General features: G+C 49.7%; 1 protein-coding gene and 1 long non-coding RNA gene across 2 annotated transcripts; one reads left to right on the top strand and one right to left on the bottom strand.

The window, feature by feature from the left end:
• Positions 1–268: 268 nt before the first annotated feature.
• Positions 269–16917, top strand: FGF6 (fibroblast growth factor 6). Its single transcript, XM_005569853.4, has 3 exons — positions 269–854; positions 1828–1931; positions 11837–16917. Exons 1-3 carry the CDS (start codon positions 509–511, stop codon positions 12011–12013), a joined length of 627 nt encoding a protein of 208 aa, XP_005569910.1. The 5' UTR covers positions 269–508; the 3' UTR covers positions 12014–16917.
• On the bottom strand, positions 1198–4136 carry LOC135966141 (uncharacterized). The gene is made up of 3 exons (XR_010579255.2): positions 3995–4136; positions 3087–3258; positions 1198–2164 (listed from the first exon to the last, which is right to left on the bottom strand). It is a non-coding gene; the product is annotated as an uncharacterized lncRNA (long non-coding RNA).
• Positions 16918–17486: the final 569 nt, after the last annotated feature.

Below are 17486 nucleotides of genomic sequence, written 5' to 3'. Positions count from 1 at the left end.
GGGCCCCCAGCCAGCTTCCCCCCTCCCTCAGAGATGCTCCCTGCTCACTTCATTCCTGCCTCATAGTTGGAATGACAGTGGCTCCCAGAACCCCTGGGGAGCGTGGAGGGTGATGGGGGTCTGGGGAGGCAGCCAGGCCCAAGAGCAGGTTAATGTTACAGCCCTGGATAAGTGAGCCGGGCGGGTTGACGTCAGGGTGATGATGGGTGGAGGGGAGGGCCGGGCTGCTGAACCAACTATAAAGATAGGTCAAATCAAATAACAGCTCGGGCCGGAGCAAGCGGGCGAGCTAGAGAGCGTCCCCGAGCCATGGTCTCTACCGGCCGCGGCTCAGCCTGGGTCCCTCTGCTCCCAACCCGAGTGCCCGTTGCAGGTTTTGGTTTCATGTCAGCAGCCTTCATCTGCCTTCCAAAAATAAGCCCCTGCCGCCATGCCGGAGGGAGAAAAACAAGAAGGGCGGTATTTTTAGGGCCATTAATTCTGACCACGTGCCTGAGAGGCAAGGTGGATGGCCCTGGGACAGAGGCTGTTCATCACTATGTCCCGGGGAGCAGGACGTCTTCGGGGCACGCTGTGGGCTCTCGTCTTCCTGGGCATCCTAGTGGGCATGGTGGTGCCCTCGCCTGCAGGCACCCGTGCCAACAACACGCTGCTGGACTCGAGGGGCTGGGGCACCCTGCTGTCCAGGTCTCGTGCCGGGCTAGCTGGAGAGATCGCCGGGGTGAACTGGGAAAGTGGCTATTTGGTGGGGATCAAGCGGCAGCGGAGGCTCTACTGCAACGTGGGCATCGGCTTTCACCTCCAGGTGCCCCCCGACGGCCGGATCAGCGGGACCCACGAGGAGAACCCCTACAGTGAGTGCCAGCTGCAGCCAGTTGGGACGCTTGGGGGCTTGGGCTCATGCCAGGCTAAAAGGTGAAGGGGCCATGCTCTAGTGGACAGGATGCACTATAAAGGGGACAGAAATGCTGCTCGCTACTTAGATGATTCCACGTGACTCTACCTGGGTGCAGGCTCAATATACTGGGGTCCAAGCATCCTGGTGTTCCTTGCCATCACCTTGGTTAGATCCTCCGTGGCACTAACTATTTCAGCATTACTGACCCATCTGATGCCTTGTAAGACCACTGGGAACCATTAGTCTGGGAAGCCCGCAAAGCAGGGGTAGGGAGAATGAGTTAGTATACTTAGATCAAATTTGACACAAGCTGATTTTTATTGAGCTTCTTTCTTGGAGAAGGCAAGGAAATTCAATTGCAAAATGTCCAACTGGAGCACATCCGTCTTTTTATTTCAGCGAGCTCCCTCTGTCCCCAGGTTCTTATCCTGCAAGTTGTCGGCTTGCTGTATGGTTAGTCTCCTATCCAAGAAAGGATGGGGGCTGCAGGATCCAAGAAAGCCATCAGCCATGGTGTGGCCGCTGCGTTTTCAAGATCAAGGGGGTTGAGATTTGTTGAAACATGTAGAGTACACATTAAGAATACTAATAATCAGAATGTAGTTTTTTACTCAAGTCAAGGACCTCAAGTAATTATGTCAATGAAAGCCCAGAGTCAAGGCTCATCTTAAATAGGTAGCTAAGTGGTCATTGCAGTCCCTAACTCTGATATGAGAACTTTCCCTTGCAGAACTGGATTTTTCACAGCACAATGGCAGCACTGGATGAGTGCAGCAGCCAGGGTCTCCTAGAGTGAGAGGGATGGTGGATGGGGTGATGGAGTCTGGCTTTCTGGGAGAATGGGGATGGACTGAGATGCCCTTGTTGGCTCAAGTTCCCACTGTGATTTGCACGAGCCTTGGGTAATGTGGCCCCCCTTTCCTTGTCAGGCCTGCTGGAAATTTCCACCGTGGAGCGAGGTGTGGTGAGTCTCTTTGGAGTGAGAAGTGCGCTCTTCGTTGCCATGAACAGTAAAGGAAGATTGTACGCAACGGTGAGTTCACCAGGCCGGGGAAGTGCCAGGTTTACAAGGCTTGATGCTTACGCAGTTGAAGAAAATAGTATGAAATTCTGAGTAGAGAAGTGACTATCTAAATGGGAAAGGAAAGGCTGTTAAAAGGAGCCTGTGAAAGGGAGGGGCCTTGCAGTTTCTGCGTCTTCAGCCTCATGGGTGATTGTCCTCTGCTCTGGCCCGTGTTTCTTCTGTTCCCACCTGCCGGCTGAAGTCTGTGTGATTAAACAGAAACCACAGCTCAGGGAGCCCGTGGGCCAGAGGGAAACCCGCATTCTGGCATCCCGGCTTGCGGGCAGGTGTGATTCCCTGCATTGGCAAGGCCCCGAGAGCAAGCCTATCTCTCTGCCTGGGTGTGCTGCTCCATGGCACGCGCCCTGCAAGATGCCTCGGCCTAGTGAGCCGCAGAAAGAGCGGAATAGGAGGCCGTTTTCATCCTCATCAGTGTGCTGAGATTCTGCGCTAGGGTTTTCAATCCTCTGGTCTCTGATCGTATAAGCTGGAGAAGCAGCCTACCCATTACACACTTTAGGCAGGTACCAGTCCCACCCATTCCCATCCCCACCCCCATAGGTCACCCCTGGGAACGCCAGTGCTGGCACTTGGGTTAATGCCACCAACTTCTAAGCACATTGACCAAAACCTCCGCTCTCTCACTGACCTACTCATTCCTGCAGCCCTCGGCCCATCATTTGCCTTATTCCAAAGTATGGTGGGCAAACATCCCTATGAAGCTGAAGAAATGGAGGGTTCCTTTGACAGAAATAAGCAAGCTAAAAAGGAAGACCTCAGAGCAGGCCTCAAAAAATATCAAAGTTATTTATAGGGAGGGTGTGGAGGGCTGATCTCCTGCCCCCTTGGAGGATAAACTGAGGATTGGGATGTGAAGAAATAGACCCAGGACTGGCACTGGGTCCCAGGGGGGGCCCAACATAGGAGGTCTACGAAATACAAGAATGGGTTCACCAGGTGGCCTCCGTCCCATAATCTTTGGTGCTAACATCTCTCAGTCTGGGTTGGTTTATGTGGACATACGGCATGCATTAAAATCAGTGGGTCTCCCACACGGGTCTGTGGACAGTTTGCATCTCTATCACCTTGGAAACTTGTTAAAAGTATGCATTTCCAGGTACCTACCTAGGAGATTCTTATTCAACAGAGCTGAGATATAGGCCTGGAAATCCGTTTGTTTTTGTATTTTAAATTTGCCAGGTGTTTCTGAGGCATAGGCAGGCTTGGGGGATGGCAGGCTACATGGCCTCTGGAGGGCGGGGTACCACCCACTCCCCTTGTTACACTGAACCGAGAGCTGCAGAGTGGGTGAGATGAGACAGAAGAGACACGTCCTTGTTACTCTCTCTCTGGAAAAGTGTGGTGAGGACAGGAAGAGGCCTGGGGCCAACCCAGGTTTTGGTGGAGCAGGTTCCCCCCCTGGAGAGTGCAGCATCCCAAAGAACCCCTTCTTTCCAGCCTGCATAATGCCCAGAATCCCATAGGATCAGGAAAGCCGGGAATTTGGGCTGTTGGCTGTGGGACTCCATGCAAGCAAGGAACGTTGTAGCAAGTAAATCTCCTGGGAGAAAGCACAAATTTCATAAACTCTTCTTTCTCCTTGTCACCTTTATCAACAAGCTATTTACTACTATTTTCTTCCTACCCAGAAATGAAATGAATTGTGGGGAGGAGAAAATGCACAAATAGAGAGGATATTTACCCACTTCCCACTTTAAATCTCTTGGCCCTGAAAGGAGAAGCTGGGAAAGGCTGGGGAAGGGAATATAAGATTTAACCATCAGAGAAAGTGCCGCGAAGCGGGGAAGAGCATTCAGAAGAGCAAAAGGGAAAGGAGGCTGACTCCCAAAGCCTGAAACCCCCACCCAGCCCCAGCCCTCACTCTGCCGCACCATTGTTGACGGATGACTTTAAAGGGAGTTAAGCAGGTTGATGAACTGCTGGGCTCACTAAATGAGCAGAGTCCAGGAGAACCAGGAACTTCTGGAGAAAGGACCCCGCCCCCTTCACCTCCGCCCTCCCACCCCTCCTACCTTCACCCTCAGTAGCATTTGGCCAAAGAGCATCTTCTCCAGGGAAGGAGCTTCTCCTCCCTGGACCTCAGGGCCAGCCGGGCCTGCACACAGAGAGTGGGGCTGGACAGCTGTGCCCCAAGCCTGGGGCACCTGACGTTTCGTGTGGCTCAGGACCAGATGCTCCTGAGCGACTTCTACCCCTCCCTCTCTGCCCCTCAGAGGCCGTTATCAGTCTAAAAAAACAATTGCCGACCGATCCCCGGAGCCAGGAAGACTCCCGCTGGGTGGTGATTTCATTCACACTATTTCCCTTTAAGCCCTCTGAGCTGCCTCATCTCCCAGGCTCAGCTGCCACTGCCACTACATGCGATTTCTCATGGGTGGGGGAGGGAAACGGGGCTGGGGCTGAGGTGTTGATGAGGGGGACAAGGGAACAACTCGTGGGCAGAAAATAAGGGCCAAGGAAACCTGGCTAGAAGTGGCTTCACACATGTCTGTCTCCTGGAAAGAGGGGCGGGGAGGCTCAGGACAGTTTGCCGGCCCCCCCCTTTAGACAATATAAACAGCTGCCGTGCCCTGCGCACTGGCCTACTGCTTGTGTCAGGCTGCACAGGCTGCAGAGGGCTTTACGAGCATGATCTCGCAGCACCCCAGGAGGGGCATTTGATCTTCACCCTCCCTGTGCAGCTGCGGACACCGGGTCTCCAGGGTCACACGTCCAGCCACAGCTGTGTGCAGCCCTGTCTCAGGGCTCCGTGACCCGAGTTCCAGTTCCTGGCCGACCTACCCTCTAGCTACTTGTCTTACTTTGGGCAACGTCACTGAACTTCTCTGGGCCTGGACTTCTGCTCTCTCAGGATGAGGCAGAAATCAATGAATTCTAGCCCCCTTGGGTCCCCTTTAAAATTCACAAAACAAAACATCGAGGATCTCCACCTGACAGTGGTGCTATCAGAATCCTTTGGTTGAGAAGAATACAGCCTAGCAAAAAGATACCAGCAACTCAGTTATGCTTTCAAGTGATTTCACTTTTACTAAGAATAACTGCATTTACATGCTTTTCATCAACAGTATGACAATGTGCAAAGGAGAAAGTTGATTTTCTCCAGAGACTTTTGATTAGTATCTGGGGCACTGCATTGCGGGAGGGGAGGACCAGCTTTGCCTTGGTTCAGCTGCCACTCTAGCAGAAAACAGAACTCCTGAGGGAATGGGACAAAGGACACCCACCATGAGGAAGTGCTGGGAGATGGACCTGGAGAGCAGCGGGAGGTGCATGCCCTTATGAGGGGCCTGAGGCCCTGCATACAAATCCCTGCCTGCTACAAAGAGCTGCCCAGGAGTGAGAAGAATGAGACACCGGATGAAAAACTTTCCAACATTCCGAAATCAACAGTGCAATTGTGTGCTAGGAAAAAGAGTTGGAAAACGCAGGCATCTTCAGAGCTGACGATATTTCAGCTAAAGACAGGAAAAGAAGCAGTCAGGGGCTGTAGAAGAAAGTCTTAGGACAAAGAGTTGGTTTATTTTTCCTTCTTGCCCACATCCTTCCACCCCATCCTTCTCCATCCAGCCACTCCCAGGAGGAACAGGGGCAAATGGCCCCAGCAGACACAGGAAGAAGATGTTTAAAGACAGGATTAGATCCTCATTGGTCCAGGTGACTGAGCTCTAAAGGCAAGAGGGTGGCTGTGTTGTCCACCTCACACTTTTAGGGGCATTTCTACCCCATGCATGTGCTTGCTCCTCTGCGAAATGCCCTTCTCCATAGCACGCACCAAATGCACATAAGTCTGAATAGACCTACATGGACCTGAAGACACTGTCATGCTGGGGCTCGAGCCCGGCAGGCCCAGGAAATGCGACCCAGGGGAATGATTTTCATTTGTCCAAGTAATCATAAATGGTAGCTGCTTTTATGAACATGGCGTTCACTTGGCTTGAGGGCGTTCTTCACCAGAGCTGAGGAGCCAACATTCCCAAGCCATGAGAACTCAAAAGCTCAGGGCTCTGATGAAGATGCATTCAAGGGGCTGGGTCTTGAGCATCACTCTGGGCAGCAGGAAAATCCAATCAACCTGAAGCATTCAGGGAAAATGCATGATCTCCCCTTCGTGCCACAGATGGGGGTGCTGAGGGTGGAGAGAGAGCAGCAAGGGGAAGGTTAGGGCTTCTGACACAAGCTTCATCTACTAGTTTTCTTTTTTCACTTTACTTTTGTATAGGATTCTGGGGAAGGCCAGAGATATGAGACAGGCCAGAGAAAAGAGCAGAATGGAAAGAAAAAAAAAGTCGTAAACTTAAAAAAAAACAAAAACAAAAAACTGTGTGTATGTTGAGGGGGAGTGGATTTGAATGATCCAAAATCTAACAACCAGAGAAACAAAGTACAATCTATACATCCATGGTCACGCACGCTTAAACAATCATGTTTTAGGAGGCCCAGACGTTTAGAAGAGGCTGGGTTCTCAAATGGACACATTCTAGGCACCGGGAAGTGGGCAATGGCTTGAGAGTTTCTTGTCCAAGTCACTCAGTTCCTCCCACTTCCCCTTCCTCCACCTCAAGATTTCATTTCCTCTCTAGAGCTTGCAAACAACACATGAAACCTCTCCCTTAACCACCATCCAGATCAGAAATAAATTCTCTGGAACTGACTGGGCGGGTTACTCTCCAGGGACATACAAAGTTAGAACAGGGGGGAGGCTGGTGGGTGGAGAGGGGCTGTGACCCAACGAGGAGGAGACCACCCGTTTCTGATCAAAATGTTTTCTCGCTCGTTTCCTGGCCCATCTGCTACCGTAAATTCCCTTCCCACTTTAAATAATGTACTTACTTGACTAGGTAACACATGAACTTGTTTTAAGGAGAAAAGGTATCAGAATATTCTATGGAAAGTCTCACTCCTACCATCATCTTGAAGCCACTGAGTTTCTCCCTAGAGGCAGCCACAGTTACCAGTGTATCATTCCAGTATATCATTCCAGAAATAGCCTAGGCACACGTGCACGCACTGCTATCATCTTTTTAAAATCACACACACAGGAGCATACTATGCTAACACTTTTTCAAACCTTGTGTCTTCACTTAGCAATATATCTTTGAGGCCATTTCATGTCAGTACAGAGAGGTTTCTCATCTTTTCAAGGCTTGTAGAATTCCGTCATGTGGATCTACCATAACTGAGTCAGTACTCCTTTTTTTTTTTTTGTGAGACAGAGTCTCTCTCTGTCGCCAGGCTGGAGTGTGGTCTCGGCTCACTGCAATCTCCACCTCCCGGGTCCAAGAGATTCCTCTGCCTTAGTCTCCCAAGTAGCTGGGACTACAGGCGTGCACCACCACGCCCGGCTAATTTTTTATATTTTGGTAGAGATGTGGTTTCACCATGTTGACCAGGATGGTCTCAATCTCCTGACCTCGTGATCCACTCACTTTGGCCTCCCAAAGTGTTGGGATTACAGGCCTGAGCCACCTCAGTTACTCCTCTCCTAATAGAACATTGTTTTTGGTCTTTTATTATTTAATACTGTAGTAACTTTTGTGCATGTGTGGGAATATGTCAGTAAGATAAACTTCTAGAAGTGGGATTGCTGATCAGTTGCTATAGTCATCCTTTACTCTGGTAGATGCGGCCAAATTGGTCTTTATAGAGATTATAACGGTGTACACATCGGAGGACATTAAACGAGAATTCCTAGTTTCTATGCCCTCACTAATGACAGCATAGTGTCAAATGCTTTTCTCTTTGAAATCTGGCCACTAAACATGTGATCTTACAGTTATAATTTACATTTCTCTTATTAGGCATATTCTCTTCTGCTTAAATGCCATTGATACTTCCTTTCCTGGGAATCTTCTGTTTTATAAATGTTGTTCATTCTCTGGTGAGTTTAGGGTTCTGAATATAGTAACAAAATGTACTCTTTGACATATGTGTATTGTATGGATTTTCATCCAGTTTGCCATTTCTGTTCTTATTTTATTTAAGGTAATATTTTTCAAGTAGAAGACTAATTTATTAATTTTTAAATGGCTTTATTTTTTTTTTTGTCCTGCTTAGAAAGATGTTCCTGATTCTGAGTTTATTAAAAAAAACCCTTTTCTGGATTTTAATGGTTCTCCTTTTTACATTTAAATTTTTGCTTCTTTTGGATTTATTCTGAGGTAAGGGATAAAGTCATACACACCAAACTTTATTATCATTATAATAGAATACCATTCCGTTGCTCCGACACCATGTTTTCTCTAGTGATTTAAAATACCACTTTTACTTTACATTCATGTCAGATTCATTTTATTTTACATCCATGTGTGTGTTGGGATCTACCGCCGGACTCTATTTTGTTCTTTGACCTGTACTGGACTCCTCATTCGCGTAGCTTTACTTGGAATGTTTCAATCAGTCCCGAACTGAATTTTTCCTGGTGCTGCTGCTCCCAAGCTTGCCCACCAACAAGGGAAGTCCTGTGACAGGTTCTATGCCCCATGCACAGGGCAAGAAACCAGGGTCCAGAGAGGCTCCTAATGAGGGGCTGTGGTTCAGAGCCAGCGCCAGCCTCTGCCCTTTCTCTCGCTTCCTGCTCTTCCATACAAGCTCAGTGTCTCCCAGGCACTCCATCAAAAACCGCAGAGCTTAAAAGCTGAATTGTCCAGTAACCCACAGCAAGTCTTACGGGACTGGTGATCCAGGGTAAGGCAGTCTTTTGAGGCTTTTAATGTAAAGTAGTTCATGACTTACTTGGAGAAGAATACTACTGCTACTAATTTGTTTTTAATTCTACTATATAGCAAGCATTGTTCCCAGGACTTTCCATGCATTATCTCCATTAATGCTTAGTCCAATTCTATGACATAATTTTTCTTAACTGTTCTTGCTTCACAGATGAGGGAATTGAAGCTTTAGAGGTTAAATGATTTGTCCAAGCTCACATAGCTAAGTAAGAGGCCATGGTCATCAGTCTAACCTCAAAGCTGTGGCACAAATGTTTTTTTTTTGTTTTTTTTTTTTTTTTTTTTTTTTTTTTGAGATGGAGTCCCGCTCTGTCCCCCAGGCTGGAGTACAGTGGCGCGATCTCGGCTCACTGCAAGCTCCGCCTCCCGGGTTCACGCCATTCTCCTGCCTCAGCCTCCCGAGTAGCTGGGACTACAGGCGCCCACCACCGCACCTGGCTAATTTTTTGTATTTTTAGTAGAGACGGGGTTTCGCCATGTTAGCCAGGATGGTCTCGATCTCCCGACCTCGTGATCCGCCCGCCTCGGCCTCCCAAAGTGCTGGGATTACAGGCCTGAGCCACTGTGCCCGGCCACAAATATGTTCTTGACCTATGTTGATTAGTTCATCCTTTTTACCTTTAGGACATCCCTTTATTCATCCACAAATATTCACTGAGCATCCCTAACAAGGAAAACAGGAAAGTTATGAAAACCCATCCCCTGGCGTGGCATTAACCTGTTGACGTGGCTGGTGAACGCCTTCACATTTATCTCAAGCAAGTTAACATCAGTGAAAGTGCTTTGTTAATAAGCTGCGAGCGTGAGAGAAGAAGATGGGGAAAATGTATGAGGGGGTTTCCCTGTGTTCCCACAGGCAAGGCTGTCCCCTCGCCCACACTCACATTACGTTGAAAGAGCCACCCATGTAGGGGTATCTTGACGTTTCAGTGCTATCCTTATTTACTTATTTCTTTATTCTTGAGACAGGGTCTCACTCTGTCACCCAGGCTGGAGTGAGGTGGAGCGATCATGGCTCACTGCAGCCTCGACCTCAAGCGATTCTCACCTCGGCCTCCAGAGTAGCTGGGACTGCAGGCATACGCCACCACGCTTAGCTTTTTTTTTTTTTTTTTTTTTTGTAGAGACGAGGTCTCACTATGTTGCCTAGGTTCCTCTCAAACTCCTGGGCTCAAGTGATCCTCCTGCCTTGGTCTCCCAAAGTACTGGGATTACAGGTGTGAGCCACCGAACCAGCCATGTTATCCTTATTCAACCACCATCCACTCAGCATCATGTACCAAGCAAGACACAGTCCTCATCTCAGGGATCTTGGAGTCTATTGGGAAAGAAAGTATGGCTGTTCTAAATGTTGCCAGAGGGGTCCACTGAAAGGGCTCTGGGAGTCTTGGGGCCCTGAGGAGCAAGCTACTTACCAGCCTTCAGAACAGCAAGAGGTTCTCATCCAGCTACACTGCTAGCAAGACGGGACACTAGCAGTACGATTCCTTTACAGAAGGTAGAGGACACCTCTGGCACAGCCCGGCAGCCATCGAGCGGGGCTTTTTTATACCCGAGCAAGAAAGAGTCAGAAATTATCCTCCACCCATTTCTCATTCTATGTTTCTTTTCAAGAGTAGATCCCGGGTCTCTGGCTCCCACCTCGCTCTCTGTTCTTCTAGCCCCGACCCAGCTGCTTCCCCACAAGAGCAGGAAATCCCTGCACACTCCCTCAGGGCAGCCACCCAGGCAGGTTGCAGTGAAAAGAGGAGGACTTGGGGTGATGTACTGGGAATGAATTTGTGCATGTGAGACAGGAAGTCCAGCATTCATGTTCTGAACAGGCGTCCCACACACACTCCTCTACCAAATTAGCATGGAAAGGGCCATTTTTTTTTTTGTTGGTCCCAGGCTCCTTGGCATCACCTATCACATTGGGAACCAGGTCCTTTTCCCCATAAAAACACCTGCTCCTCCCCATCTCTGTTCCTGCGTGTCCCTGGAGAACTATGATTGTCTTGGACCGCAGTCCTCAACCTTTTTGGCACCAGGGACCAGTTTCATGGAAGACTATTTCCATGGACAGGGGGTGTGGGGGGATGGCGTGGGGATGAAACTGTCCACCTCAGATCGTCAGGCATTAGATTCTCAGGAGGAGCAGGCAACCCCAGATCCTTCTTCACATGCAAAGTTCACAACAGGGTTCTTGCTCCTGTGAGAATCTAATGCCACTGCTGATCTGACAGGAGGCGGAGCTCAGGTGGTCATGCAAGCGATGGGGAGTGGCTGGAACACAGAGGAAGCTTCGGTCACCCACCACTCACCTCCTGCTGTATAGCCCGGGTCCTGGCTGGTATGGGCCACTGACTGGTACGGGTCTACAGCCTGGGGGTTGGGGACCCCTGGTCTAGGAGGTACCAGACACCTTCTAGGCTCAAAGTCAAAACGGAGAATGGGCCTTTTTGAGGGATAGAAACCTTGAGACTTAAACCAGGAAAGACAGACTGAGGAACCAACAAGCAGAAAGAAAGAGACAGACAGTGCTGGAAAGGGCTTACGAGATCCCCTGTGTCTCCTACCCCTCCACCAACCACCTCTCTCCTTCTTCCCCCACCACAGCCTGCAGAAAACAGAACTGAGGCTGAAAGGGGAGGAACCTGCCCGAGGTCACACAACTAGGAAGTAGAAAAGTCACGAAATAGCACCCTGGGCTCTCATTGCTGCTCCAGGAGACTCCCTCTCACAGTGGACTTGAGAAAACAGCTTATTGTGTCATTTCCTGGTCTGTTCTTTGAATGGCACAAGTTACCATCTGGGGACTTCGTAGAAAGTACTCTGGAAGTCAGGAGACCTGAGTGGTAGAGCCTCAGCTGTGCCCCGTGTGGCACATCATCCCCTGTGTCCCTGGGCCTTGGTTTCCTTATGGTAAAGGAGGGAAGGCGAGAGGAAACCATGAGAGCCTGCAGCCTCTTCCCATCCTAACCTTTCACCGTTTTGTCCACCCAGGATGCTCAGACCTCACAGTGGTTGTCTCACAAAGAGAAGGGAAGGGGCGCCTGGCAGGGGGGCCTACTGTGCGCGGCCCAGCTGGCGTCTGCAGCACTCCTCATTTGTAACCCAGTCTCTGCTGTTTGCCCATGTCTTTCGCAGCCCAGCTTCCAAGAAGAATGCAAGTTCAGAGAAACCCTCTTGCCCAACAATTACAACGCCTATGAGTCAGACTTGTACCGAGGGACCTACATCGCCCTGAGCAAATACGGACGGGTAAAGCGGGGCAGCAAGGTGTCCCCAACCATGACTGTCACTCATTTCCTTCCCAGGATATAAGGACCCGCAAAAGAAGGCTCACGGATTTAAAGCAGCGTCTGTTCTGTTGGAATTTTGCACAAGCGAATAACTCCCCTTGCCCTCCATGGCTTCTGAGTCAGGTTTATCTCGTGCTTGGGGAGACCCCAGTTGTTTCCCTTGGCCACGGGACCCCACAGCATGTAGCCCATTCAAACCAGGGCTGCAATCAGCAACCTTAGAATGGCAATTTATCCCATGCTCTGACCTCCCTCCAGGAGAGAAGGTATCGGTGACACTTGTGGAATGTGACCATGTGCACAGGAAAAGGCCAGGGTAGGAGTTTGTGTGCACTGTTGTATATCCATACAGCTTTATATACATTCTCATAGCAATGGCATTTCAAAGCATCAGGTTTCTTTCTCCTAGCATCATCGCTGCAGGAATCTGCCTATAAGAATGTCAGTTGTCAAACCAGCAAGATTGATGTGTGCTCCCATTCTGCCTCTTTCCAATCATCTTTCCATTCAGAGGCCACTAATTACATGGGCTGCACAGGTCAGCGGGGAGCAGCTGTCCTCAAAGGGCAGAGACGGCATGGCAGAGTGAGAGGGTATAAGGTTGAACTGCAAACCAGAGAGTGATCAAGCACTTCAAGCTTCCTGCCAGTGAGGGCTTTGGGGACACTGGGATGACTTGTCAGGGAAGCTGGGGGAGAAGCGGTTCCCTTCTTGGAGGAAAGGGGTAGAGCAGCATCCAGGGCAGCTGAGGAAGGCTTGTGGAGGCAGCAGAAAGGACTGGATGTTCTAGGAGAGCCACTCTGCCTGGAGAACTCAGGCTGTGTGTGGCTCCAAGAACAAGCAGGGGCCAGGCTGCCTGCCCATAACGTTTCCTCACTTTGAACTGGTCTTATTTTAACCTCAGATGACAAGGATCCTAATAATGGCAACCTCTTTGGCGAGGGGTAGAGGGACAAACTAGGGCATGAAGGAAGTAGAGAGGCTTTGGACTGCAGATGGTAATTCCTCTCCAAGTATGTCCAGGAAACGCACCCAAGTTCTCATCTGATACCCTCACTTCCTTCTTGCTCATCCTCATCTCACATACGCGCTGTGCCTGGATGCAGCAGCATGGGCACCGTGACCTCCAGGCTTTGTGCTCTCTTCCTCCCTGCAGTAGAAGAGGAGTGATAATCCCGTGGAGTCAGGCAGCCAAGCTGAAGCAGCTCCTTGCTGCACAATGCCTTCTTGCCTCCCATCCTTTGAGAATATTTAAAGCAGAGGTTCCCCAAGTGACTATAAATGTTGTCTGCTGGAGCCTTCGGATTCCTGAACCATTGGAATGTTCCTAAATCTGAAACCAGAGGGAGCCGTATCGGAGTGCAAATATTTCTGGCACATGTGAACCATCGAGTTACAAAATGACCTGACGCCCTCTGCAACTCTCGGGGGCCCCGGCCTGCAAGACAATCCCTCATCTGTTGCAAATACCTTCATCTTCAACATACCTCGCTATTTGCAGTTGCATCCATCTATAGATAGATCCGGGTTGAGGGACTCTGAGCTGAAGATGGAGGTTGGCAATCGAAGGGAGAGACACTGGCCACCTCCTCTGCCCTGCAAATGTCAGGGAGGACATGTGCTGGGTGAGGAGGAAAAGGCCACATCCAGATATGCAAAGATGGAAGAGACAGTAGAAGCCCTGGAGCACGGCCGACCCTTGGATGTGGTAGAAAAGGGAGAAAACTGATCCATCTTGAGTCTGTGGAATATTGAAGTGCAGGTCGGCTTGGAGGCGGGGATAAAGCTCTCCACTGTTTTTTAGGGAGTCTCATCCAGTGCAATCAGTCTCTTGAACACGGTCGATCAGGAATGCAGGCACTCCAGACCTGAGGTGCATATCGGTTCCTAGTGGAGCTTGGAGTGTGGGATGGCTGGTGGATGGCGTGACTGTGATCCAGAGAAAAAAAGGAGAAAGACGTTTTAGGTCCCAGAGCATACTGTCCTTTCTTCCAAGATCTTTCAGCTCACATGGCATGAGAGGACCCATCTTCAAGAGAGTCCCCAAAGCCTCAGGCTGCCAGCTCTTTCCTTCAGGTCTCTAGAGAATCACAACGTTGCTCAAATCCTGGCAAGGCATTTCGCCAAATGTCCACTTCCATTTTTCACGCTAGGAGTGAGAAGGAGAAGCTACGAAGTGCCTACGGTCAAGCAGGCATAATACTGAGCCGCTGCACTGCGGTCGCACCAGCACTGGTTATAAGGGGCTGGGTGTCTGTCTAACTGGTACCAGGGCCGATGCTGTATCAGTTGCTAGTATTTGGGGCTTGTTTGTGACAGGGTCTCGCTCTGTCGCCCAGGCTGGAGTGCAGTGGTGTGATCTCAGCTCACTGTAACCTCCACCTCCCAAGCTCAAGTGATTCTCCTTCCTCAGCCTTCCGAGTAGCTGGGACTACAGGTCCAGCTAATTTTTGTATTTATTTTTGGAGAGATAGGGTTTTGCCATATTGGCCAAGCTGGTCTTGAACGCCTGGGCTCAAGCAATCCACCTGCCTCAGCCTCCCAAACTGTTGGGATTCCAGGCATGAGCCACGGCGCCTAGCTGGTTGCTAAGTATTTTGAATACCACCTTTGGAGGCAGGTATGTGTGGGTGATGCTTTAAAATCCTTCCCATGCAAAGGAATTCTCTCAAGGGCTTTCTGTTTTCCTGTAAGTGTCTTGGGCTTAAGAAAAGCCAATCCCCATCCACAGAAGTGAGTGAAGGGACAAGACCAGAGTAAGATCAGCAGGATGCATTTCAGTCCCTTCTCTCCGGCTTCTGTTTCTGTTCCCCGGGCGTGGAGAGTTGTTTCCTATCTGGTCACATGTCCACTGAGTCCTGAACTCAGTTGTCAGGCCCATTGGCTCCCAAAGGCTACAGAAGACACTGCTATAGGCAGGGTAACCAGAGTGCACCCCACTTTCCCATTGAGGACGTACTAAGACTTGGGTCCTCCATCCCCAAGTGCTGAGCAATAAGCCTGGTTTATAGAGTTTTGTAGCTAATGCACCTCTCTTTCATCCTGAATCTTCTTTGGCAGCTCCATGCAAACTTGGAGTTCCAAGGGCCAAGAGGTTGTTCTGTTGTCTCTTCAAGAGCAAATAATAGAGAGGAGAGCAGCATATCTACACACCCTTCAAGATGCACTTCTCAGCTGCAGCTGTAGAGGTTAGCTTAGAAGCAATGCGGGAGCCCCAGGCTCCTTGTAAAACCGCCACCCTTTTCAGGGCAATGGATGAACCTCATAGGAAACCAGAAAACTCCAAATGCCTTGTTCAAGCTGCTGATTATGTTTGTTTCATCATTCACTGCCTTGTAACACCCCTTCCCTTCCCACTTCCCATACATTTTTGAACCTCTCTGGAAAGCAGCATACAATTTTGTAATTAATACCCTACCATTATCCTCCGCAGCCTTCCCCTCTGCCACCACATCCCACAGTACCCTAATATACATGCCAAGCCCTTGGTCAGGGCCAGTCTATGGCCTAACAAAAAGAACATTTTCTTCTGCCATCTGATTCAGGGTACAAACCTCTCCCCTCTTTAGACATATAGGCATCTCTCTCCTGCCCAGAAACCCAGGCCTGAAATTCTCTCCCGACCCTCATCCTGTCCTGGGCAGTTTGCAATTCTCCTTCGACGCTGGCTCTGGGCCACTTTCTTGTCCTAGACCTCAGACCCTTCAAGTTCTTGTTCTATGCAAGTCCTGAGAGAAAAAGGAAATAGGAGAGTCCATGAGCGGCAGTTCTCCTTTCTCCCCTTGTTGAAGTCCATTGCCTTTGCCCATTCTGTGTCACAGTCACTGGTGAAAACATATCTACCAAATGCACATCTACAAATGTCCTCCAAGACACCAGGATCTCCCCTCTGCCCTCTTTCTCCTTCTGCCCCCTTTCATGTGGACACAAGCTAGAAAACTCCTTCATTGGCCGGACGCGGTGGCTCACTTCTGTAATCCCAGCACTTTGGGAGGCCGAGGCAGGCGGATCACGAGGTCAGGAGATCGAGACCATCCTGGCTAACACGGTGAAACCCCGTCTCTCCTAAAAATACAAAAAAAAAAAAAAAAAAAAATTAGCCGGGCGAGGTGGCGGGCGCCTGTAGTCCCAGCTACGTGGGAGGCTGAGGCAGGAGAATGGCGTGAACCTGGGAGGCAGAGCTGGTAGTGAGCCGAGTGTGCGCCACTGCGCTCTAGCCTGGGTAACAGAGCAAGACTCTGTCTCAAAAAAAAAAAAAAAAAAAAAAAAAAGAGAAAGAAAACGCCTTCCTCCTTGTATCCCAATGTTTTTCCTCAAAGACTCTGGGTCAGCTGTCCCTGAGGAAGCATTCTCTGCCGCTTACCATGCCTGTGTCTATAAAGTGGGTCTCTAATACTTGGGTCCCCTGAAGAAAGCAGCCACTCATTCTGCTACCTCCCAGAAAAACTCCAAAGAGAGGAATGTTTGGGACAAGGCCAGAAGAATAGAGAGAAATACTCCAGTCTCTGCTTACATCGGAGTTGATGCTTCCTCTTCCCAGAACAGCGGGAGGATGCGATTATGCCCCAAGCAGGTCCTGAATCTGGCCCATCATGCAGATGGCCAACGCAGAACCATGTTTGTATACCTCACTGAACGACTGAATTCCAGCACCAGAGAGCTGTGTCCTGCGTGGTTTCCTCTTTCTGTAAATCGCTAAGTACCTCAGGCTGGTCCCAGGGCAGAGCTGCCCTCCAGCTTAGGCACAGCGCATAGTACACCCCAGATGCTGTTCAGTCATGTGATTGTGAAATGTGATACCTCTATTTTTTTAATATGTATGTGCCATGCACAAACCATATCATGTTCCAGCAAAAAGTAAAAGGTCTTTTTCTACATTTCTCTAAACTCTTTGACTCCACTCCTCCTATTAAAACTGACAACAAATCTCTGGGTTGTCATTGATTTTCATCTTGATTCTTTCCCCCCTTGCAGGAAGGCAGGCAAAGAGAAACCGAAAGCACTGATTCATGGTGCTGTTGATGATTAAGGCAGGAAGAAGTCCGGTGGCGTACTCAGTCCAACTGCCCTATAGCTTGCCAATGGGGAAATTGGCCCAGGAGGGTGAAGAAAGCGATGGGAGACCATCGCGAGGCAGCATCCCTCTTCCTTGTTTGCCTCGGTCAAAACCATATACACACATTACTATAACTATAGAATTCATTCATTCATGTATTCACCCATCAAGATATACAGAGTTCCTCATCCCTGCCCCGGACTGGGCTCGGTTTTTGGGATACACATGTGAACAAGGTAAATGCAGTCTCCACACTCTCGTTAACTTGCATCACAAAAAATCACCCAAGAGCATGTTAAGACGTAGATCTCCAAGTCCCAGATATTCTGATGACGCCAGGCGGGGCCCGGGAGTCTACACGTTTAATACACACCCCAGGTGGGTCTGACATTGAAGCACCCATCTAGTAGGATGACTGGGATGGCAGGACATTTGAGCT

Source organism: Macaca fascicularis, chromosome 11, assembly GCF_037993035.2.
Source record: "Macaca fascicularis isolate 582-1 chromosome 11, T2T-MFA8v1.1".
Lineage (NCBI taxonomy): Eukaryota > Metazoa > Chordata > Mammalia > Primates > Cercopithecidae > Macaca > Macaca fascicularis.
This window is presented reverse-complemented; position numbering and strand designations above follow the sequence as displayed.

Coding starts and splice junctions, on each gene's coding strand:
- FGF6 (XM_005569853.4), top strand. CDS start 509: ATGGCCCTGGGACAGAGGCTGTTCATCACTATGTCCCGGGGAGCAGGA. Junction 855..1,827: donor CCACGAGGAGAACCCCTACA/GTGAGTGCCAGC, acceptor TTTCCTTGTCAG/GCCTGCTGGAAATTTCCACC. Junction 1,932..11,836: donor AAGGAAGATTGTACGCAACG/GTGAGTTCACCA, acceptor TGTCTTTCGCAG/CCCAGCTTCCAAGAAGAATG.